The sequence below is a fragment of the Chironomus tepperi genome, unplaced genomic scaffold (assembly GCF_022539635.2).
Source record: "Chironomus tepperi strain 1889 unplaced genomic scaffold, CSIRO-AGI_Ctep_v1 contig_58, whole genome shotgun sequence".
In the NCBI taxonomy this organism is placed as follows: domain Eukaryota; kingdom Metazoa; phylum Arthropoda; class Insecta; order Diptera; family Chironomidae; genus Chironomus; species Chironomus tepperi.
Genome location: NW_027226180.1, coordinates 735,939 through 762,143, shown reverse-complemented (window position 1 = coordinate 762,143; position 26,205 = coordinate 735,939). Strand labels below are relative to the sequence as shown.

Here is a 26,205-nt window from a genome sequence, read left to right as displayed (position 1 = left end):
AGAATTTTTGGATTTTTTTGTACATTTCAGTTACAAATTTGACTAATTTTTCAAATTTTCAATTATTTTAAGGACTTTTGTGCATTTTTGACTGATTTTGACAAAATTTCATTCAAATTTGTCAAAATTAATTGAAAATTTGCAAAATTTCATCTAAAATTTTCAAAAATCTTCACAAAACTCAACACTACAGCATTCGAGTTGCCACACAAAAATCTTCTGCAATTTTCTTTACATCTTCACTTTTAACCGCAACTACTTCAATGTATTTGACTTTAAAAAATGAAAACATTTTCAATTTAATCTTTACAGTTGAACTAGAAACTAGAAGAAGAAGAGGAGAAGAAGCAAAAAAAACAGATTGAAATCAGCACAAACGACACCATCAGCAGCATAAACGGCAGCTGAATAGGAAAAAAGCGATTCAGTTTTGCGCAATAATTTGGACGTAATTGGTTACGTTTTTGGATTCAATTAGATGTGCACGTAGAAGTAAGTGAGATGAATATTTAATGAAATTTTATTGGGTTTTGTTGGGAATATGTCAAAGTAAATGGGAAAATCTGGTACTACAGTGGACATTCTAGTACTAAATGGATATAATTTGTATTTTAAATCAGCTAATCTTGCACTTTGTTAAAAAATCTAATACATTATATGAAATTTAGTCATTTATCTTCAATTCTAGTACTTTTTGTATAATTCTATTACTTCATCTAATACTCTAGTACTTCAACTTTAATTCTAGTAGCTCATTTCATATTCTAGTATTTCAGCACCTATTCTAGTACCTAAAACAAAATACTAGTACTTTATTCCAAATTCTAGTACTTAATGACACATTCCAGTACTTCAAATTCAATTCTAATACAACTTTACATCAACATTCCTAACTCAATAGACTTAAATGCCTCATAAAAACCATTTAAATTTCATTTTATTCCTCAAATGCCTCACAAACGTTCAGCATGCCTCGTTCCATGCAGCAATAAAAAAAAACCTTTTTTGCAAATTACCAATTTCATTATATTTTCCTAAAGCATGTCAAACATTGAGTCATGCACAAGTTCTCTGGCTTTTTTATATTCATTTTTTTAATAAAAAGTAAATTATTTTCTTTTCAATACTTTTTGCAATGCTGCCTGCTATTGCCGTTGCCGTTTTGTGTTGGCATTGAAGTTTTTCATTTCGTTTTATTATTTTTGCATAGTTTTAAAGCTTTTACTGATTTTTCTATCCCTACCAATGGTGATTTTTGAGGTATTGAGTAAGTAAAGTGTTTTTAGAAGGTATTTAGAGAGTTTAGAGTGGATTTGAGTTGGATAGGTTTAGAGTTTTAGGATGAAGTACTAGATTTTTCGAAGTTTTGATTGGAAAATGTACTAGAACTTGAGATGAATTATTAGAATTTGAGGTTAAGTACTGGAATTAAGATATTAAAAGTCAGAATGTAGTACTAGAATCTAAGATGAAGTACCAGAATTTGAACAACGTACTAGATTTTGAGATAAAATGCTTGAATTAAGGTACTAGAATTTACAACTAAGTACTAGAACTTAGAATAAAGTACTAGATTTTTGGATGAAGTACTGGAATATCGAATACAATTCCAAAGCCTCCAAACACCAAAATTCATTCAAAGCTAATTACCCAAAAATCTCAATTCTCAACCTGCACAAAAACTACTTATTTACAATCTAAACTGTCAAAAATGTTCATTATTTGTCAGGAAGCTTCAACATCTGTTTTGTCTCAAAAAAATTCTCGAAAAGAAGTCTTCAAACAATCATCAATGTCCTTTACAGCCAAAGCTTATTTACTTCAATACTTATCAACACTAAATTTGACTCTGCAAATAAACTTTTTTAAACGTCAAGTGACGAATAATTTTGAGTTTGTTGGATTTTGTTGGAACTTGACACCTTAGTAGTCGTGCACAGCAGTGCTTAATAATTGTACGAATTTTGAATGAAAAGACTACGCGGGATGGCAATTTAATTGTTGTTATTATTATGAGATTTTTTAGTTATTTTTAAATGCTAAGCTTTAGATTTGGATTTTTGCCAGATGTACACCACGCAGAATATGGGTTGGGTAGTGGACCCCTTGTGGGGAATTTCGTCAGAATGTTCAATTTTTGGGTTATTTGCTTTGGTTTAGATTTTCCTGGTTGGGGAGCAATTTGAAGAGCTTTTTGGCAAATTGGAAGGTCGGGTGGACCCCAAATTGGAGTCTGGGGAGGTTAGCTATACCCTACCCCTACCCCTTCCCCGAATACACCCAAAAAATCCCAAATTTCCCCAAAATTCCCACCAAAAAATCTGACAAAATTCACCACAAGTCACTTCCCAACCCACAAAAATCCCCTCAAACCATTTCATGCAAATTCATCTCCAAAAACACAAGCTACCTCGAAATTATCTCAACATCATCACTTGCCATTGACATGAATTTCAAAGAAGTTCATTGCCATGTCGATTCAATTCTAATTTTTAAACACAAAAAAATCTTCTTCAAAGATGTGAATATGCATGATCAATTAATAATAGCAATAGTAAAACAAGATGATGATGATTATCGTGGGGCAAACATTATGCAATAGCATCAAATTGGTGCTAATCATAGACATGAAATGTTCCTTGAACAATGTGAAAAAAAAAATAATAGTTTGAGAGGTAAATGGTTGTTGTGGGATTGGTGATGAGTCAGAGATGGGGTTCTGGTCAAAATCTAGTACTTCATTTTGACTTTAAGTATCTAAATTCTAGTACTTCATTCCATAATCTTGTACTTCATACCAAATTCTAGTCCTTTATATTCAATTCTAGTACTTTATCACACTTTCTAGTACTAAATCCATAAAACTAGTCCTTCATTTCAGTGATTAATATCAAAATTCTAATACCTCGTTCCAAATTCTAGTACTTTATCCCAAACTCTAGTACTTAATTCCAAATTCTAGTACTTAGGTCCAAATTCTTTTATTTGATTCAGAATTCTAGTACTTCACATTAAATTCGATTACTTTATCCTCAAATCTAGTACCTCATCTCCAAAAATCTAGTACTTAATCCAAAACTCTAGTACTTTATTTCGAATTCTACTACCTTAATTCAAGCAACTTACCTCAAAATCTAGTACATCGTTCAAATTCTACTCCTTCATCCAAAAATCTAGTACTTCACCTCAATAATCCCAAATAAATCCACATCATTTACCACAAAAAGTTCTTTCCCAACACCTCTCAACAATCTCTTCATCATCATCATCATCATCTCAATTTTAGCACGACAATAAAAAATGTTTAAAAAAATTGACAAATTGATGAATGACTGAAGACTATTCAGCTCAAAAACAATAACAAAGCTCTCAAATCTGTGTGTCGCAATTAATCGTGATCTTTTGTTACAATTGCTTTCATTTGTCTTTAGAGACGTGATTGGAATTTATGTTTAGAAATTGATGACATGCCGATGATTGGATGAAATGAGGCAAAAGATGATGAGATGAGATTGTTGGAATTGGAGTGGATTGGAAGCAGAATTGGCTGGACTTTGGGAGTCCGGACTTCAATGGAGGCGCCTCCATATTGTAGTTCTGTCAACTCTGTATTGAGGAATCGGACATGAAAATCGGACATGGGAATCCATTTGGATTGTTGTGCGGTTCCAGAATCATTGGGTTTTGGGAATGGGGATAGGGTAATGGGGAAGGGGTAAAGGGTACTGGGTAGTGGGTGTGGTTGGCAAAGGGGCATGGATTGCCAAAATTTAGAATTTTAACGAAAAATCCTAAAAAATTGAAGAATTTATCCAAAAAAATGAATTTTGACCCCCAAAACCCCTCATAAATGCACCATTGGATACATAGTAAGTGAAAAACGTGAAAGCACATGGCGCATAAAAGATGGAAAGTTGTCCCAAATGCCGACATAAGTCTGAATTGAGGTCGAAATCCACCGAATCAGACACCAAGTCAGAATCATGCTGAATCGTGTGCTGAATGGGAAAAACCAAAAATTCATCAAATTGAGAATCGAACCCACGACTGCTTTAAACACAAATTCCACCTCCAACACTCAAATCCATCTTACATCACCCACTGCCTGTCCATATTTCACAGTATTTAAATTTCTTACACAAATTGTATCGAAATAATCGAAGTTTTGCCACACTGACCCGCACACTCGTAAATCTCTCTTTTTTACACTTTATTGTTGTTTTTGTTCCTTGCATAAGCACAAGCGCGATGCGGCAATGCGTAGCCATAAAAGCACGCGATGATGCAAAAAAGTACACAACAAATTATGTAGTCGGGTGCGAAAAAAAGTGCGCGACTGCGTTGAAATAAAACAATGGAAATTAAAAAAAAAGGTGGACTCGACTTGATGCTATTGACTCCGTGACACGATTCTCATGCTGGCACTTGTGATGTGTAATTAATTGTAGTTTTGGAGATTAGGAATGTGAAGTTTTTTTGTGGGGGCTGTAAATGATGAGCATTTTGAGGTTATGTTGAGGATGGTGTAGCTGGATTGGAAAGTTATTACTGAGGTACTGGAACTATGGATTCCGATTTACTTGCTGGACTCCGACTTGGAGCCTAGATTGCTACTTTAAGCCTTCCATTTGAATCTTTTGCTGGCCGAACCGTAAAGCTTGTAACAATTCCTGACTTTGGGAATCTGGACTCCAAAAGCCTTCATAATGGAGTCTTGCCAACTCTTCCCTACGTCATGCTGCATGTGCCATCCAACCAAATGCAGTTGATCCAAATTTTGTTCCAATTTTCCATTTAAAATCTGAATTTTTAATTAAATTTGTCAATTTAAAATTCATAATGATTATTGCCATCACGTTCTTAATTTTTGATCACCTAAATCATTGCTTCATATTCTACTGAGGATGCCGTCTTGTGAATCTAATTTCATGGCTTTGTGACTCTGTCTTTCTATGTTTGTATGATGGACACAATTCAAATGTTTAGTTTTGAATGACAAGATGACATAAATTAAATTATTTTTTGTTGGATGTGCGGAAAGTTTCATTTAGTGTTGCATCAAAATGGGGGACAATGGTCACATGGGTGGCGTTAGGACATGTTGAAATGAATTTTAAGGTTTTTTCGTAAGTGCTACCCTAGAGACGTTTGAGGATTGAATTATAGGCCATGGTTATACCACACAAGGCCGGCCATGCTCATAAATTCAACCAAATCATAAATAGTCTCATATGCAGCACTAAGTGCAACAATAATCTAAAAAATCCAACACCTTTGTCTACAGTCTTGAGTGACTTTTTATGAACAATTTTTTTTTTACATTTTTTTTTATGAATCATGCAAGGCACTGTGTGCTCATGTAAATTAAGATACGTGGGAATTTTATGCATAAGATTAAGATTTGTTTTTATGAGAGATTATTATTGTTGTCAGAATTAAGCACAAAAAAATGGGTAAATAAAAATAAATTAAATGTTAAATAAATATGAGATATATACACTCAAGTGTGAGTGGAGTTGATGGCATGGATACATGAGAGACATGTATGGATTAATGCAGAAAATTGGAATTAAATTATGGTTTGGGTCTAAATTCCACAAAACGGTCAATTGATCCAAAATCCGGATGCAGATTGTGGTGACTATGACTTGATGTTAAGGGACTTGATTTCGAGACTGAGATGGAGATGTCCCGGGTAGTCTTGGTCTAGGTTTCGGTCTCGAGAATTCGTCGAATCCAAGATTTCGGTTTTGGTATCAAATTCGGCTAAAATCAGGCATCCATATGAGCTATTCGGCCACATTCCAGCTCAATTAATATACCACATAGCTCAGTCTGCTCATATGCAGCATACCTCCACTTTGCTACAATTCTACATTCCAACTTCACATTCAAGGTTCCATTCTAATTTCCTTCAAATCCAATCAACAAAGACAATATTTCCAAAATCCCTTCAAACTAGATTAATTTTAAGTCTGTATACATTCATACCTTAATACTCAGTTAAATGAATGCTGAATGCTTAAAGATGATTAAAATTACCTCATAAAAATTTCTTACTAATGAAAACACATTAATTCTTTGTTTTATTGCTGCTATTTGTCATTATATGGGAATGAATGTGTATGAGAGATGATGGATACAGTCATAATGTTAATAAAGTGATTTAGGAATAATTTTTGTAGTTGGAGAGTATGACTCTTTGTTGGGAATTAAATGGGGTTTTGGTGATTATGAGGGAATCTTCAGTAGGTGGGGACTTGAGTCAGGTTGGAGATTACTGAGGAGTATGTCATACTTTGAAATAAAATGCTGTATGGGACAATAAAGGAAGGTTCGGGAGTAACAGTTGTGTTTTTTAGACTTCCTGTATGTCTTAGAGCTAATATGAAAGACTCACGACGTAGAATTCACCAAAAATTCAGTCTCAGGTCAGCATGACTCTAGCTTCATGTCAAATTTTATTAAATCCAGTCAAAGGCTAGAATCAAGTCGACCTGTCGCTGTATTTTCCGTCATTTCTTAGTTGTGTGCATTTTTGGGTACATTTTGAAATCATGATCACCAAAATTTGTACTTTGTACTGACTGTGGCTTACAAGGGAAGGCTGTAAGTCATGATTTAGGCGCGTTTTTAAGTATGTTTTTGGAATCAAGTTGGGATTCAAAGTCAAAGGGATCCAAAGAGGATTTGAAGGGGATATTGTGAAGTTTTCGTCTAAAATGCATGAATTTAGGGTGTTTTTGTGGATTTTTGGCTCGAAAAATCCTAGAAAGTTGAAGAATTTATGTCAAAATGAGAATAGGAAAGGAAAGGCTTAACCCTTGACCAAGAAGCAACTAAAACAGCCAATTAGTAGCAAAACTCAGCCAATTCCACTCCAACACCAAATCTCCATAATATCCAACACAACCTTTAAAGTCTATCTATCATAATACCACTCAAATTCTCAATTTATTTTCTTATTATTCAACCTTCTTTCTTTTCTTTTTTTGAGTCTTCATTCACGTTCCTCACATTTACCGACAAATTTTTTATTCATTTTTTTATTTCCTTCTTTTCGCTTCTTTCTTTTTTTGACTTTACATACATCATCTTCGTTTTCATGTCTGATTATTTCACAATCAGCTGATTTATTTTTTTTTTATGAGAAATGAAGAAAGTAAAAGTTTGAAAATTCTCTCAATTTCTCTCACTGGATATGCTAAATTGGTTACGACAACGACCGTCTATTTTTACACAAATCTGTGATTTCGGTCGATTAGGCTTGTTTGATGTAATTTTATTGAAGTTAATTAATTTATTGGATTTTTATTAGCGGAAGACAAAGTAAAATTGCATAAAAAATTAAGTGGGGTCTCGTGTCTGGCGAGTGCTAAGCTTATTGGAAAAGTTTTTATATGAAATTATTTATTAAATTATATAAAATTATTAAATTGAAATTGATGATGAAAAAATGAGGCTTTATGGATTTTGGTAATTGTTGTGGATTTATTGGCACAGTGACTTGGTTTGTTGGTAATTATGGGGGTACCCAAACAGACATGAGAATGCTCAATCATATTCAATTATAATGGCGAAGTTAACTCAAGCTCTGGCTCATTTGGGTGACTAGGCTCATTGTCTGTTTGGGGTAAATCGTGCATTTCGGTAATAATTTAGGGATTATTGTCCAAAATTGACCAAATTTCAGCTCAAATGATGATGGAAATAGAAATCAGGCCATTCCCGAAGCACGCCATATTGATGCCAGAGTATCGATCGACTAACCAACTTGTGCTAGTCATAGTTGTACCAATTCCCCAAAAATCACCTTCAAATCTCTATAAACCAACTCAAATCATCCAGAACAAACCATCAATAATACCTCAAATTCCATTCATCATCCTAACTTCAATATGACTTAATCATCTGTTAAGAATTTGTCACAAAAGAGAAGCTATTGTTTAATTCAGTTGTAAAGACATTGAAATTGTTTGCGGGTGGAATGAAGAGAATTGAATTTAAAAAAATAATCAAATTTTGCCGGTTAATGTCTTTTGAGTTGGAAGTGAATTTTGGAATGGGATTATTTTTGCATGTTTTCTTGACAATTTTGTCTGGTTTATTTTAATTTTGCGGATTTGGGGTTTGAAGAATTTACAAAAATATATTTGAAAGACATCCTGAATGGCATATAACTAGTTACATGAATTTGTAGATGAAAATTGCAAAATATTGCAATTTAAAGCAGGCTTGAATAACTCAAATCGACTAATCGATCCAAAATCCGTCCCTAAATTGACGTGGTTCTGGCATGGTTACCATAGCATGACATGGGATGGCATAATGTCCAAATCAGAGCCTTGTCGACTCAGCCCCGGATTTTGGGTCGATTAATCAATTTATACTATTCAGATATGCTTTAAATTGCAATTTTCAGTCAATTTCATGTCTAAATTCCAGCAATTATTCTTAGTCGACAACCTGTGAGGCTCAGCACACTGCTGCACCATTCTAACACAAATCTGTCTCATACCCCAAAACAAGTCATCCACAACTGCTCTATTTATTCCAACAAATTTCCCAATCTCAACTCTAATATAATTCTCAAAATATGCAAAAACAGCTCTAATAACTGACTGGCTATTTTCTCTTAAGAAATCAAAATTTATTACTGTTGCTTGTGCCTTTATTGTATTTGAAACAATGAAAAATTACTTCTTTTGCTCAGCATACAGTCTAATAAAACAGCAGCACATAGAGTTAAAAAAATTATTATTGTTTCTGACACTGCTTGTGCATGCATTGAATGCTTTCGTAGTGCTTAGAGCTTTTGTGAGCTTTTGTTGATGTTTTGTGGGAAATAATGGATGTTGTGAGTTGCTCAGTTTGGAGTTGTTGGAGAGTGGAGTTGGGTGATGGGATTGGATTTGAGTTTTTAAGGTATTTTTGAGCTTCTTTTGGATGTTCAGGGCTTTTTTTGGATATTCAGAGCTTCTTTTGGATGTTTTGTCAAGTATTGTCCATTTTTGAGGCTGTTTTTGTATAATGACCCATAAATTGGGGAATATGCTGAATGAATTGTGCCTATCGACCCGATTGTGTCCACTATGGCATCATTGAGATGCTGTATTGACGTTAAGATGCGAGGTTGACATTATGGAATCGTTATGGTAGATATCCAGCCATTTTTAATCAATTCATTCAATTTTGACACTCGGGTTAGCTGCTTATTGGGGATAATCAGGCAATTTTGATGACTCATGAACAGATAGCCTTTGGAAGAAGCACCAAGGTTCCACTCAGTCCCCAAATTCTTGCCCACCTTCTCATCTCCCCCTAAACACCCACTTAGCTTAAATTGTCTCTAAAACCACAAAACTAAGTGTCAAAAACTAAAAACTACAAGCAAACAAAATCCACAAACTACAAAAAGCCACAAAATCAACAAACTCTCACAAATATTTATGTCACAAATACCTAATGTTCAATTACCGAACAATTTTACACAAGCAATCGATGTAATTCACAGCAATTTACAAAAATCCAATTCCTATGCTGATCTCGTATTACAAATAGTAATAAAAATGCATGTTAAAGCAGGGGTGTAGTCAGAAAATTTTACTGGTGTGGGGTATGGGAGGGGTAAGGAGGGGACGTCGGCCGTTGATTTAAATACAAAAGGGGAGGTTTGAGCCCAAATGGCCCCCAAATGACCCCCCTGGCTACACCTCTGCGTCAAACTAAAGTGAAATGACTAGGAAAATCAAACCGCATAGCATATAATAAGCACAAGATATAGACACAGATTATGAGACTGCTTAATAGTTAGACAGTCATTTAATCGATCAAGCAGATCAATTGTGTCACTTTCGCATTGCCAATTCATTGACTTTTTGGATCAAAAATTTTTTTAACCAACTTTTTCCATCCATTCCAATTTCAGATCCAGTCACAACAAAACCAATCAACAAAATCCCTTTTAACAGCAAGTATCAATCATCATCCAGCACTTAAGTCCACAACCGCAGTCATGAACCTTCTGCCCATAAAATTCATCTTTCTATTCACACGTAAGTTCCTTAATGCTCATCATTAATCATCATTAATATTCAATCTTGGTACTTTACAGTATGTGCACTCAACGCACGAGCCAATGACTCACTTGTGGAACCGACAGCAAGTGTCAAACTTATAACACAAAATGTTTATGGATTTGCTGACTTTACGACAACAATTGGTAATACTGTAATGATCTTTTCGCCATCATCAATTGCTGTTGCTGTTCCAGGTAAGGAAATTAAATGAATTTTTTGAGTGATCTTGACCTTAGGTGGGGGTCATTCATAAGCTACGGAATGTGGAATATTGACTTTGATCAATAACCGCTGTCACAGTGCTGACAAATGAATTTTGCATTCTAGCATCAATATTATGGTAACTGGGGACATTGTAGGGCACGTCTGGTCATTAGGGCACATCAGATTATGACGTACCACACCCCTCTTCCCATCCCTAACTAAATCTCTATGTCAAAAATTCTCATTTCCTGAACAACACCAAAAGTCCCCCATTTAAGAGACGTGACATAACATATGAACAGTTCCTCCTCATACCTCATGTTGATCGATTTGCACTTTATGTGATGAATTGTTTGATTGATGATAATTCAGATTTCGGAAATGAAGACTTGATGATTTTCACCTTTCGTGACCTCCTTTATTGTGCTTTTTGTGGACTTAATTTGATTCGGTCGAATGTAAATGAGCGTTTTTGGAGAATGAATGGAATTTGAATTTTGTGTAGATTGACTAATTAATGGTGAAGATTGAGATATACATTGTGGTCGGTATAAAAGGTTTGAGGAAGGAATTCTGCATTATCGATGAGTTTTGAATGATGAATGGCTGTTTAAGCCATTGAGTTTATTGAATTTTTGATTCAATACTTACCTCCTTGTCCTTAGCTGGGGTATCTTCGGTACTAAGAGATCAAATGCTCTTCTGGACCAGAAATGTAGAATTGAAGTCCAAAAACAGGTGGGGATTGACCTTACGCTCCATGTCTCATTCTTGGATACATCTATGTTCTGTTACTGACTTCTTCGTGACTGTACAGGTTAACCTGACTTTCCGGTGGCTGTACAGGTTCATCTAACTTTTCAGGTAGCTGTACCAGGTCGTATGACACTTCCAATGGCTGTACAGGTTCACCAGGGTACCAAACCACCTCTAAAATACCATTATAGTCACCAGCTCTTCTCAAACCTATCATTCCACTTCTTATTCCCATCAATCTAATTCTTCTGTTCCATCTTCATTCCAGAACCACAAAAAGAAGATCCAACAACCCAACAATCAACGATCGACACCAAACCAATCGCTGATACACCACCAAAGGTTGAAATTACACCATCAAAGACCATAGCTGAGCCATCATCAAAGCAACAAGTTGTGTCAGTAGTCAGCAGTGTTGTACAAGTTGTCGAGGAACCTCCAACCGGAGCCACAAAGAAGCCTAAAAAGAAGAAGCCAAAAACAACAACAACAACAGTCAATCCAGTGCCATTTGAGGTTAAAGCCATTACAGCAATCACACCAGAACCACCAAAAGCTATTAAGGCTGTTGAGGCAGTGACTGAAAAGAAGAAGGACGACGGACGGTTCATTGTTGAGTCTGTTAAGGCAGTTGAGGAAGTCACAGAAGCACAAGAGTCATCAGAACCTGAAGATGATGAGGAAATTGTCCTTCAAGATGGAAATGCAATCTCAGATCCTGAATATGACTTCCTGAGTCGTCAACCGACTGAATTTGTCGAAGAGACTTATCGGGTTGTGAATCTTAAGCCATCCGTCATTAAAAAGCCAAAAATATCAGGAAAGACATCATCCAAAAATGCTGACGTCATACATCCAACTGGATTGGTCACAAAGTCAGGTGGAACTGTCGTCAATAATGGATTAACGACTGTCCATGAGACAAGTGTCATTGGAACTTACATTAATGGCAAATATGCACAAGTTCTTCAAAGTACATCCTCAATTATCAACACTGGAAGTAAACCAAAAATTCAGCCATCATCAACACTTCGTATCCTCAAGACAGCAGCACCATCATTCAAACAGACACCAAAATATATCTCAAATGAGGAAGAGAATGAAGGACCAACAGTAAGGACAGTTAGAAAGCCAGGACAAGCACCAAACAGCTTCAAGAATCGAATTCAAAATAGAAAGGATAGCTTTGTGGCGGAAGAGATTGTTACGCCATCACCTGTGACTCCAGCTGGAAAGAAAGTCAGCTCGAGGAGGAATGGATTTGGAAAGGCTAAGAGGTGAGTTTGGTTTTGGGAATGTACGAAAGTATGGCCATGAACTAGAGGGTATGGGAAATATTTTAACAGACAAATCGAAAAAACAGCTGCTAGTCACAGCTATTGATAGCTATTATCACCAGTGAGCAATTATTATCAGTTGTAAAGAGCTATTGACAGCTGTAAGGAGTTATTGATAGCTGTTAAGAGCTTTTATCAGCTGTTAAGAACTGTTAACATCTGGTAGGAGCTATTGACAGGTGTAAAGAGATATTGACAGCTGATGGAAGCTCTTAACAGCTATTAGGAGCTACTGACTGCTTTTGGAAACTATAGATAGCTGTTATAAACTATAGACAGCTATTTCGAGATATTAACAGCTGTTTTGAGCTATTGACTGTTGTTAGGAGCTATTGACAGCTGTTGGAAGCAATTAACGACTGTTGGAAGCTAATGACAGCTGTTATGAGCTATTGACTGCTTTTAAGAGCTATTGATAGCTACTAAAAGCTATTGCCAATTGTTAGGAGCTATTGACAGCTGTTACTTACTATTGACAGTTTTTCGGAGTTATTGAGAACTTTTAAAAGCTATCATCAGCTGTTATTCACAGCAGTTAATAATCAAAATTGTTCAAAATCACAAATTTCACCATTTACTCTACTTCCAGCCCATCACGTGCAACAACAACATCATCAAAGTCCGTCGAAGTAGCAACAATCGCAGCTGAGCCAGTCACCGGCACCTACGTCAGCCGTCGCAACAAGTCAACCCGTAAGGCCTTCCAACCAACCTCAGTCCAACAAGTCGTCGCACAAACCCAAGATGCCGCATCCAACAAGAAGTTTAAGCCAAAAATAACTCCATCAAATATTGACGGCAATGACCAAGGCTCAACATCACTTTACAAGTTCAAACTCAACCGAACACCAGGCAGATGGCAATACAAGACGACACCCAAACCACGTGTGACAATTCGTAAGCATGGATCTGTCGCCGGTGCTGAAAAGGATGCATATGAAGTACTTGCTGTAACTCCATCAATTGACAGTGTTGGCAATGACATTGACAAGTCAAAGACTGATCTTGATGTAGACCTAGATGGAAGTGGATCCGTTAATGGTGATGTCCTTGATGATGTTGAGAATGGAGCCGATGACAATCGAATTGAAAAGAAACTTCCAATTGAGACAATTCGTGTTGAAATTTCAACACCAGCTGACTTTAGTGACACATACTATGAAATAGCCACAATTAAGAGTCCGTATACATTCCAAGTTGGACAGAACAAGAACACACGATACATCACAGTCACATCGACATTCGAGAAGACAATTGACCCGGAACCGACGGCAACATCAATCCTCACCGAGCCATTGACTGAGAATATTTTGGCACCAACATCACATCTTGATAAGGAACACAATCTCCTTGAGACATCAATTGCCACACTTCCGCCACTATACCTTAATGACGATCAAGGCACACCGCCACTTGAGACTGTCACGGAGACATTCAGCACAACACAGCAACTGTTGAAGACACACATCCTACCTGTTGTCCGTGATGGAACAAATACGACAAGCTACACATTAATCCAGACATATCATGTGACGAGACTTGTTACAGCCACAAAGACACTTCCACCAACGGAACTGTACCAATTTGTACCCAGCAAGACACTCAATGAGTTTAATTCCAAATTAGATGAAGCTGGATCGGAACTGCATTTGGAACTTGAGTTTGGTGATGATAATGAGCATGATGATGAGGACGGTCCAAAGCGTGTAGCACTTCCAGAGGATTTAGACTTGGCCAACATTGGATCAGATTTTGATGTGTCGGAAGTGGACAAGATGAAGATTCCAAGACCACAAAGACCGAAGAAGACAACACAAAAGCCACGACAGGAACCAAAACCTGAAGACAATCTTTTAGGCTTAACACCCGAGCAGCTGGCTATATTGAGACTTTTAAATCCAGCAGCTGTGCCTAACATCATCACAACATCAAAACCAATCTATAAAGTTGAGACTGTCTATGAGTCACATGTGCTGCCGATCCTTAATGGACAGTCAACAATATTCTCAACAATTTCACGTCCAATTGCGACAGTCACAAAGACAAATTACGAGTTTGGAACGTCCATATTGCCAGCTGTGACACAACAGCCAATTAATCCATTATTGCTCCAGACACAACAGATTCCACAATATCAAATCCAGTCAACACCTGTCGTAGCTCAACAGATTGTCACACAGACAGACTCAAAGGTATTGAAGCTTACATTCGGTGCCCGTACAGCATATACGACACTTTATAATACGAGAGTAGTGCCAACAATGGTGACGAGTTATGTGACGCAAAGTATAGCTGTACAACCAACAGCCTTTCCTGGATTCTATCCAGCACCATATCCACCATTTCCATATGTTGGATAAGTATGGAGATTTGAGGTTAGGTTTAATTATTGCTCATACACAACGAAATACTCATAGAGATTGAAAAAGGTTTAGAGAATTTATACATGAGTGACATAATGTGGGGTAGGGTGTGCAGGAACCTACGTCCATAAATTGTACATTTTTTATTTAAAATTAGGTCATTTTTTATTTGAAAATGGTGCAAAATAATATATTTTAATGATGAATTTTTGACTAGGTATAGAATGTCCTGGATAGAACATATAGTCGGTTAATCGATCTGGAATTTGGAACTAGCCATAACAGGCATAGAGCATGCTCTCACTAAATGTACTTGATGAGATTATTGTCAAAGGTGCTCTCATCTTCATTTGCTCTTGAAAGCATGCTCTTTGTCTGTTTGTGCTGGACATGGTGACCACACCAGCCATGATCCTGGATACGTGACCATGCCAGACCCTAACAAGCAGAAATCATGCTCTTGAGAGCTTGAACGCCTGAAATATACTGACAGAGCGTTGCTATCAGCATGCTCTGGTATTGAGAGCATGCTCTATGCCTGCTACGGAGAGTCATGCCTGCCATGAGTCGGATTTCAACACTTGAAAGCGTGTTCTTTGCTAGCTGCTTTCCTAGTGCTATCCAAAGTGACAAAGAGTATGGCAACATCAACCATGACTCTAGGTACTGACCTGGAGTTGGATTGCTGATCGATTAACCGATTTGTGTTGCTATTTAGGATTGAAATTTGATAAACTTTTTTGTTCTAAATTAGCTAAAAACTAAGACAATGAATTTGTAGGCCGGAATGAATGCAAACTTTTACTTACTTTTACATACTTATATCATAAATTGCAACTTAAAATGTGACGGATGTTGACAAGCCAATTTCCCCACTTTCCTCTCCTCATCTCCCCCTGATTACGGTTTAATGGAGTGTCCTTATTGATACTTGATTTTATTGCTTTATCTTGGATATGTTTTGGTTCATAAATTAGATTTTACTTTATGGAATGCTTTAATGTACATCTAGGGCATACTTTAATGAATCTGAGTCCCTAACAGACAAAAAGCTTACTTACTTCCTTCGTAGGCCTCTAGATCAATTGTGATTCATGTCTTCCCTCATATGACGCTTTAAGCTGGCTCTATCAATGGCTTCAGTCTGTCAAAACGGGCATAGAACATAATTTAATATTGAAAAAAGACAAGTACAGTGCCTTAAAATGGTCTCTTTGTCTGTTAGTGGGTAAACCTTGAGAGTAAACCTTGAAACCATTACCAAAACTGCATGTATTTTACGACATGCAGTTCTTGGCATTTCCCAAAATAACTTTGACGGTAAAAAAGATTGTCGCAGACAACATTGATCTAAGACATTCTTTAGAAGTATGGTTACAGTAGGAAACCTTGATTGCTACTTCATACGGTCGATTGCTTCAGAGCATAGAGTGCCTAAGTATACCATAATCTTATAAGTTCCCAGGGTTGACTCAGAAGATTTTAGAAAGTCTATAAAATTATCAGAATGCTTTAAAGTGTCCAAGCTAGAGTTTATGAGCATCAAAATACTTCCAAAATAGTCTTAAACGGTCTTATGCTATCCTAAAAAGTCTCTAAAGGTTGTAGAATCCTCAGAGGGTTTCAATAATTCTCATAATCATGTATCAATGGGTTCTAGATTCAATGAAACTAGGTCGAATATCATGCGAGTCCAAGGGGAAGCCACTATCGTAAAAATTGTAGAAATTTGTGATTTTTAGGGATTTTTTATCCGAAAAAAGTTGTGAAAATCATGATTTTTAGGATAGTATTTGACTCTAGTACGTACTCTCTATTCAGACTCCCTAGAATAATTCTCTTCCACATTCTCAAAACTACTCTCTTCAGACTATCCAAAAGACACCAAAAAAAAAATCAACTTTTGACTCCGCCTTTCGATAAATTAAGATTCAATTCCGTTACAAAGATAAATTTCAATAAAAAAAGAAAATAAACAATAAACTTTCATGCATAGGAATAAATTGAAATAATTAATTTTTAAGTTTCTCAAATGCTTAATATTGCCCTAAAAAATAACCAACAAAAAAAGAACTTCCGCACCTTAAAAAATAAATTCCCAATTAGTTAAATTAAATTTTTTTATTATTTTTAAGCTTCTTTTACATGCACATTTTTACTTTTTCGTCATCTTCTATTTTTATATTTTTTTGTACATTATTTTCTTCACATTTTTTAGTTTTAAGGACATGAAATTCTTTACTTTTGTATACAAAGAAAATTTAAATAAAATTTAAAGAAAATTATTTTTATTTTAATAAAGAAAAAAAAATGTTTTTTTGATGTCTAATTGGCTTTTATCCTCAAATAGCACTGATTAAGTGGTTGATCAGATATTCAACTCTAGGTCGGCTTGACTCTGACTTGGTCCCAGACTCGTCATGACAGCCTGGTGTCAGATTGTTGATCTATTATCCGTTTTTTACTTTGAAAACATGAATGAAGCTATTTTGTAGCTTACTTCCTTACTTCGCAAGTTCTACAGATCAATTGTAACTCATGACCTTCCATAGCTGACCCTATCGCTGGCCCTATTGCTGCTTTCCACTTCCCATGTGCAACACTATCTCCATCACCAGCTTTAACATAAATTCTTCAATATCCTGCTTTAAAAAACTACTGGATAGTAAGGTTTTCTCAAGTTTAAACAAATTCCCACGACCAAGGCTGAGCTCGAGACCCGAACCATCACCAAGACCGGAACTTAGACTGTAAATCTTGACACTTAAACCAGGAAGTTGCTTATCTCGCCATTACCAACTTACATCTCAGCTCTAGAGAACTAAAAATATTAATAATTTCACGACGATGAACCTCCTCGTGACTTGTTACCAAATTTTATTACTGTCCCAGCACTGAAATTTTCACTACAAAAAGCCTATGAAACAGCAACCTTAAAATTCGTGATTAATGAAAACAGTAAAAGGAACAAATTATCAATAAATTACTAATAAAATGCTCGAAAATTTACAGCTGTCGTGACCAGTACTTTTTGTTTAAGAAGGTTAATGGATGTTAACTTGCCAAGCACATCAATAACTATAAATTAAAATTTTAAACGATTCACTCGACTAGTTGGAAATATTCTGTAGATTCAATTGGAACTAAAAAAAGACATTTGAAAAATCAAAATGAAAATTGCTTTGGTTGCTGTACTTGTTGTTGGTGTATTGGCTGCTTTTGTATCGGCTGGTGGACAGAGTGTATCGAGTCAAGTTGGTAAGGATTATGAGGATGATAAGGATGATGAAGATGATTGAGGAGTGATAGCTAAAGTTAGGATTTTTGAGGAATAGCTGCTTTAGTCTGGTATTGAGGCTACATCAGGAAATTTTTCTGATACTGGATCAAGTGTATGACCTTACCATACTAAATGTGCAACTCCACTGTTCCAATAGTATGGCTATTCCGTCCTCAATCATAATAATATCACAAAAATCGACTCCAGTTGTTTATTTGGTCTTAAAAGTGAATTTTCCTGGCTTTGTTCTTGCCTTACTGAGTAGTTTGAAAGATAGAGACTAGGATGGGATAGGGAGACTGGGATAGACTTGGATAAGGGCAAGAGCTTTAAGAGTCAAATAGTCAGGAGTGTCTTCAAATCAAGCTCAAATGTCATCAAATTGACAGTCTTATTAATTCGCTGGACGTACACATCCATTGTGATCTATGACCTCCCTCAGACGACGCCTAAAGCTGTCTTTGTCACTGCCTATAGTTTGTTAACTGCCAATTGACAGTCAGCTCCATAAAATGAGAAGTTTACTCAACTGTCGTCCCTTAAAATCAACAACATATCCATAAAAATCCAATATTTAATCCAATTCTTTCCAATATCCACAGATAAATGTTTAGCACCATTCTCACCAGGATCATACAATGTGTCACTTCCACGTTTCTATTTTGATAGTGAATCAAGAACATGCAAACCATTCGTGTACAAAGGAGGATATCTTATGAATATTTTCAAGAATTATGAAGAATGTTATAGACAATGTGCTAAATACATGGCACCTTTCTAAACATTTTGGATGTTTTTTTGTTTTTTTCTGAAATAAAATTTAATTTAATAAATTTTGAATTTAATAATTATAAAAAATTGATTTTTTGACAAATTTTGAAATTTAAATTTTATTATGTAGCATTTTAAAACCTTCAATTTAAAGGATAAGGTAGGGGGGTGGGTATGGGTCGTCATATGTATATTTCAAATGTTGCGATTATTTTTGTAGAATTTGAATAAATTTTTGAATTTTAAAATCAATATTAATTAATTTTTTCAATAATCTTATTTATTTTTTAAAATTTTTAATTTTTTTCAAATTTTTTAAGGTTTTTTTAAAATTGATTTTGCAATTTTGATGTTGTTTTCAACTTAAACTTTTAATCCATTGAAATTTTAAACAAAATTTTTCAAAATAATTTCTTTTGAATTTTTAAAAATTCTTTTAAATTTTAGTTGATTTAATTCAATTTTTTTAAATAAAACTATTCAATTATCTATATATTTTTAAAACAAAATTTTAAATTTTCACGAATTTTATTAAAAATCAAACTTTAATTTTCAATTATTTAATTTAAAATTAATATTTAAGTGAGTAAAAATCAAATTAATTAAATTCAAATTTTCAATATAAAATTCTACAATTGACCGTTACGCAAAATCAGTTACAATTTAAATTCAAATAAAAGGATAATAACATATCCCAAAAAATACCCCAAAAATCACCTTAAAAGCAATAAAAAAAACATTATAAACTTTTTAATTTACCTTTTTCTACCTGCTTAATGTCCAAAAATTTTCTCTCATCCTTAAAATTGAGAATTTCTCTCAAAAGACGCCAAATTAAATCTAATTCGAACTTATTTTTCCTATAAAATCCACTCAAATTTGTGAAATTTAATTAGTTGTATGCTGCATTTGTACATTATCATTTATAGTGAAGCCGTGAAGAGACGTGGATGCAAATTTATTGAAAAAATTCTAGAAAATATTATTGAAAGAAATTGTGATAAAAATTGACAATTTGGAAGTGGAAAAAAGCGAAGCTTTTTTGTGAAGATTAAAAACAATATTAAAGAAAAAAGTGAAAATTAATTTAAAATTGGACAGAAAAAATTGAAATTTTGCGTCAAACTTCTAATAATTTGGATATATTTCATTCATAATTCAATCAAATTTCATTAAAAATTCATCAAAATTCAATTGGATTTCATTAAAAAGTTTTATTAAAAATTTTACAACATTTTATCAGAAAATCAACAAAATTTTATCAAATTTAGAAAATTTTATTCAAAATTAACCAAAAAAATACATTGAAAAGTTAGAAAATTCAATCAAAATTCATCAAAAATTTAAACAAATTTAACCAAAAAAATTCATTAAAAATTGAAAAATTTAATCAAAATTCATCAAAAAGTTAAAAATTTATTCAATTTAACCAAATCAATTTTCAAAAATTTACAAAATTCACAAAATTTCAACAAAAGAACAACAAAAGACTGAAAATTTAATCTAATTTATTCAAAATTTATTCAAAAATTCATCAAAAGTTACAAACATAATCAAATTCAATTAGAAATTCAACAAATTTAAGCAAATTTCATTTAAAAACTCATCAAACTATTCGAAATTTCAATAAAAATTCGAAAAACTCAGTCAAATTTCATCAAAATATTCTAAAACTTTACGAAAAGTTCATTAAAAGATTGAAAATTTATCCAAACTTTACTAAAAATTCATCAAATTGTAATCAAATTTCATCAAATTTTTAGCAAATTTCACCAAAAAACTCACCAAAAACTTCTTCAAATTCCATCAAAACAAATCGAAAATTTCTTCAAAAATTTGAGCAAAAAAAAAACTCAAATTTTCAACTTAAAAACCTCAACTTTCTCACCTAAAATATGATAATACAAGGCCAAGTCGCCAAAAACAAGGAACAAAACTCAAAACAAACCAAAATGGCCAAAAAACCTCAAGTCAACTCCCAAATGTTCATCGAGTTCAACAACCTGCAAAAGGAAATATTTAAAAAAGTATTTGCGGCCTCCATGAAGCAAACGGAAGCAAAAACTGAGCTTGTAAACCCAAAATCACCAAAAATTGCAAGACTTAGTCAATCTGCAAGAAATTCCGCAAGTCCTCAAACAAAACCTTCAAGTTCACAGCCAAAACCTTCAAGCTCGCAACCAAAACCTGCAAATTCTCAACAAAAACCTAAAAAGCAGCCTCAAAATGGCCAAATTCAGCCCAAACCAGCCTCAGGTCAACAACCAAGCACATCTGCCCAAAGCAGTAACTCACCAAAATTCGAATTTGTGAAAATTCAGCCTCAATCCTCAATCCAACCAGTTATTAGCCCTAAAATCCTCAATAAGGTCACTCCAGCTCCGCCGACCATCAAAATCAATGACTTGATCATCAATAATAACTTCTTATATCCAGAAATCTCAATTTTAACTGTTGATAGTCCTCAGAATCAAGCTAAAGCTCAAGAAGCATCTCAAGTCGTCAATCCAAGTGTCCAGGATGTGATCCAACCTCCAAAGATACAACCTGATATGCTTCAAGTCATTAAGGAACAGTTTATGACTTTGTACAAGACTAATCCAAACCAAAAGACTGTAATCAAGTCTAGTCCAACTCAGAAGATTGTAATTAAGTCTGGTGGGACTTTAAAGCCTGGAATTAAGTTAATTCCAACTCTAAAGGCTGTCAACAAGTCCAGTCCAGCTCAAAAACCTGCAATAATGTCCATTCCAGCTCAACAGACTGAAATCGGCTCTAGACTGACTCAAAATGCCATAATCAGCTCTAGCCCAACTCAAAAGACCACAATCAAGTCCATCCAAACTCTTAAGACCACAATCAAGTCCGCACCTCCTCAAAGTCCACCAATGGAACTTCCAACCACCTCATCTGCCTCATCACCACCTGCTACACCCCCAAAAGACGACCAAGACATCTTCAAAGTACCAGAAGTCCCAAAACGATCCATAAGACTTCTTCCTGTCCAAAAAAAGAAGCAAAAGTCTCCCCGCCGTAAGTCTGATCCACAACCACCAAAGCAGCCTAAAGCCGCTGCACCAAAACGCAATTCCCTCGGAAATGCCAAGCCCCAAAAAGCACCAAAAAAGTCAAAAACTAAGGAAAATGTTTATGAAATGCCAAGAAAATCATTTTCAGTTCCGTCGACATCAAATGAATCAAGTCGTGGATTGAGACGTGGCCGGTCAAGGGGTAATGTTTGTAGACAACGTGTGCCTGATAAGCCGATGAAGGAAATGACTCAAGATGAATTTTTGATGATTTTTGATGTGATGAAGAAGGTTGAAAAGGCAGAATGAGGAGATGTTGAGGAACAATTCAGGTCAGCTGACTTGAAGTAGAAAAAATAAAAAAAAAATTAGGATTAAGACATGATATTGAATACTATAAAGAAGAGTAAGCCGTAATGATGAATTTAGTCAGGGGATCCAAAAATGGCCCCAAATTTGAACAAATTATTTCTTAAAAATTTAGTCAAAAATTGAAGAGAAATTCATGAAATTTCGATAAATTGTTCAAAATATTTCTTTTAATTTATAAATATTAATTAAATTTTTTTTATATAAAAATTCTTTAAAAATAATAAAAAAAAATAAAAAATCAGAAAAAATTAGTTTAATTAGCGATTTCAGGAAGATTTTGACTCCAAGGGTACCCAACAATTGCTTTATAAAACTAAAAATTGTGCTAAGTCAAAAAACCGTTCAATTAGAGTCTCTAATAAGTGAACGGTCCTTAATCGGTCTAAATGAGTCGATGTTTTAAGTCAAGAGCATAACCAGTACTTTTTGAATTGGAAAAGGAACCAGATTGCATTTTTATTTCAAAAAGTCCAAGAAAATTGAAGAATTTGGTTCAAAATGTAGGAAAATAGCTATGTTCAGCCCCCTCGATATGCTTCGTCTTTTAATTTCCTATTATAATAGACAAAAAGTCACCCGAATAGCACAAACCGATCAAAAAATCAGCACCAAGCTGGCACCAAGCAGGCACAAAGCTGGTCGTACTTTGGACAACTGCAAGTTAAAACCAAATTTAGCACCAAGTCAGTGTTACGCTGACTTAGAATCTGATTTTGCATTGATTAACCGATTTGTGCTATTCATGTCTGTCAGTCAGTCAAACAAATGCCATCCAATCAGACATTTTTCGTAATTGGTATTGAGTTAGAGCAAGGTAGTTATTCAAGTATCCTGCAAGTAGCCTTTTTATATAGACAGTCAGTTAGCAACCTATTTATCTAGTTAACTAGCTCCTTATTTAATTAGTCGTCAAATTACTCAATTTGATAATTTATTGGCTAGATAACTTGGTATCTCAAAGGCACACTGAGTAGAAATGACGTAAAATTCGGCACCATGATGACGTGTCTCTGGTTCCGCATCAGTCTTTCAGACTAGGTTAAGTCATGCAGTTAATAAGTCATCTAGCTACCTAATAACAAAGTTAATAATTAAGTCAGACCGACAGACAGACTGAATGTCAGACAGATGCGCTGAAGACGAATAAATATTAGCAAATAAGGCAGTTCGTCTATTCAGCAAGCATCAGATTCTCAGATAAATTCTAGTCAATATCCTAGTGATGTTAAAAATTATGGTTGAATAGGTCTGTCCAGCAGCATATTCAAGGGTGAGAGGAGGTGGTGATTTTGGAAAATTTCTTCAGTTTGTTAGGGGTTTTTCGAGTCAAAAATCCAGAGATCCTCCTCAATTTTCAACACAACCAAGCCTCCCTTCTCATACAATTTCTAACGACACCCCTGTGTCTACCTGAGAAATCAGAATGCTGATCTAGATTAACAATGTGAAATTTAATAGTTGGTAAAATGACTTTGAACTGAAGATTTGATTGAACTTAAAGTATTGCTAAGTATCCTTGGAGTATCATCACTAATATCTCTTAATCATATCCGAATCATTCGGATCTTTACAAAAATGTGGAATTTTTTTCTCTTTATTCTTCGTCTTCTTCTGTTCCGTCATTGCTATCACAGTTTGTGCACTTCTTTCAGCTTTTGCACGCTCATTAAGATTATTTGGATTAGATCTGTTGCCAAATGTGTGTAATCTTTCATGATTTGTATTTGACATAGCTGCAAATTGTTGTTGTTGTCGCTTCTGTTGTGGATTAAAGCTTGATGACCGAATTGTTGTAGATTGTGAGTCTAAAAAGTTTGATAAACATTGAAAAAAATTGATAAAAAAATTGGATTTAGTTCCTTACTTTTTCCCAGACTAGAGAAGAACTTCCTGTCTTTTAATACATAATAAAGGAACATGACAATGGCCACAACTATAGCTGATATGCCAGCAATCAATCTTATGTCCATTTTTTAAAGAATTTCTAAAAAAATCACAGCAAATAAAATAAAATCCAATGTGTCTGGCTTAATAGCTCAATAAAACTGATAAATTAAAAGAAATTCAGTAGTATTTTTGCCATTATCAGCTTGATAAGATAGTGGACTGACTGATATGATGGAATGGAATTAGTGACTTTTTTTACGATTAGAAACTCGTGTCATTTTAGATTTATAAATAATGGAATTTCTGATCAAAGTTCATGCATTTGACCCGAACAGCACAGACCAATCTATTGATCCAGAATCCGGCATTAGGAGCACCTAACCTCAACCTAACCTCAACCTAACCTCAACCTAACCTACACCTAACCTACACCTAACCTACACCTAACCTACACCTAACCTACACCTAACCTACACCTAACCTACACCTAACCTACACCTAACCTACACCTAACCTACACCTAACCTCAACCTGACCTACACCTAGCCTACACCTAACCTACACCTAACCTACACCTAACCTACACCTAACCTCAACCTGACCTACACCTAGCCTACACCTAACCTACACCTAACCTACACCTAACCTACACCTAACCTACACCTAACCTACACCTAACCTACACCTAACCTACACCTAACCTACACCTAACCTACACCTAACTTACACCTAACCTACACCTAACCTACACCTAACCTACACCTAACCTACACCTAACCTACACCTACCCTACACCTACCCTACACCTACCCTACACCTACCCTACACCTACCCTACACCTAACCTACACCTAACCTACACCTAACTTACACCTAACCTACACCTAACCTACACCTAACCTAACCTAACCTAACCTTGATTCCAATCAAAGCCACAACATTTATATCCTTTAATTCCTTTTATTAATCTCATATTTCTAATATTTCTTAATCATATCGTCATCATTTGGATTTCTTGAAAAGCTCGTCGTTCCTTCTTCGGCTGCTTTTGCTGCTTCGGTTTCTCTTTCAGCCTTTTCTCGCTCAATTACCTTTTTAGGATTGACTGAGTCACCGATCATACCAACATTACCATAAAAAGCCATTGATAGGGCTGAAAATTGAGGTTGATCAGTTCCGTCGGGTGCTTTTGCGGTTGGTTGGAAATCAGCTGGATTGTCTGGGGAATTAATTGGTATTTTAGGACATATTTGGGGGGTAAGGAGGGTTGAGATGAGGACGGGGTGTTGCTATATCCGATTTTACGATTATCTACGCTTACGACTATGTGCTAGCCACATGAATGGAGTGACAAAGCAGCATAGAGTCCTCAATTTGAAGCTATATGACTCTTAGCCTTCTTGCCCGAGTAGCATAAGTCAATATTAAGCCTAACATCAGACCAGCGTGACTCTGACTTGATGCCGGAGTCAAGTTGACCTTAATGCTAGGTATGAGATCGATTAAATGACTTATGCTGCTCGTGTTGACTTGACAAACGCCCAAATTGATCAATACTTACTGCAACAAATGAAAAATGATTTCCTTTTGTAACATAGAGCAGCCCAAACTGCAATAACAAGACATACAAGTCCTACTAGAGCCAATATTGCAAAATTAAATGCCATTTTATGGAAATTAGTCCTTATGTGCTGCTTTATGACTACAATTGATAATTAATTGATTTTGTAGCTAAATTGTTTGACTAATAATGCCTAATTACACAGTGTAACTGAGCAATTCGAAGAAATTAGAGAATGAATTGCGTATTTTCTATTGATAGAGTCGTAATTTGATAAGTTTTCACTTGAACAGCACGAAAAGTATTTTAAGACTTTAATAATTTATTGCCCTGCTTCACGTGATTATAGTAAATGAGGTAAACAATGGACGATAAGAAATTAGGCGGAAAATAGAAGCTTTGTGACGTATTTGGTGTTTAGATTTGGATACAAATAGCAAAAAGTCCGGTCTCAGACCAGACTTGTAGGCACAAGTCCAAAGTCAAAATATAGAACCGTATTTCTCAATTTTCTACACCATCCGACTTCCAGATGCCTTAATCTTAAGGTCGACTCCAGTTGAGTCC

General features: G+C 35.1%; 2 protein-coding genes and 1 long non-coding RNA gene across 5 annotated transcripts in view; 2 read left to right on the top strand and 1 right to left on the bottom strand.

Moving 5' to 3' along the window:
- LOC139100201 (mucin-2) overlaps window positions 1-16,958 on the top strand; it is a 40,934-nt gene extending 23,976 nt beyond the window's left edge. For all 3 annotated transcript variants that reach the window (XM_070652805.1, XM_070652806.1, XM_070652807.1), the window contains exons 2-6: window positions 313-492; window positions 9,929-10,055; window positions 10,115-10,273; window positions 11,308-12,316; window positions 12,966-16,958. In XM_070652805.1, coding sequence (XP_070508906.1) covers window positions 10,016-10,055; window positions 10,115-10,273; window positions 11,308-12,316; window positions 12,966-14,736 — 2,979 coding nt within the window. In that variant the 5' untranslated portion in view covers window positions 313-492; window positions 9,929-10,015 and the 3' untranslated portion in view covers window positions 14,737-16,958. The remainder of the gene's footprint in view (window positions 1-312; window positions 493-9,928; window positions 10,056-10,114; window positions 10,274-11,307; window positions 12,317-12,965) is intronic.
- A 3,784-nt stretch (window positions 16,959-20,742) lies between these two features.
- Window positions 20,743-22,128, top strand: LOC139100377 (nucleolar and coiled-body phosphoprotein 1-like). The gene has a single exon (XM_070652993.1). It carries the CDS (start codon window positions 20,743-20,745, stop codon window positions 22,126-22,128), a length of 1,386 nt encoding a protein of 461 aa, XP_070509094.1.
- Window positions 22,129-22,330: 202 nt separating this feature from the next.
- LOC139100358 (uncharacterized) lies at window positions 22,331-25,880 on the bottom strand. Its single transcript, XR_011545442.1, has 3 exons — window positions 25,639-25,880; window positions 24,056-25,296; window positions 22,331-23,996 (listed from the first exon to the last, which is right to left on the bottom strand). It is a non-coding gene; the product is annotated as an uncharacterized lncRNA (long non-coding RNA).
- Between the last annotated feature and the right edge of the window lie 325 nt (window positions 25,881-26,205).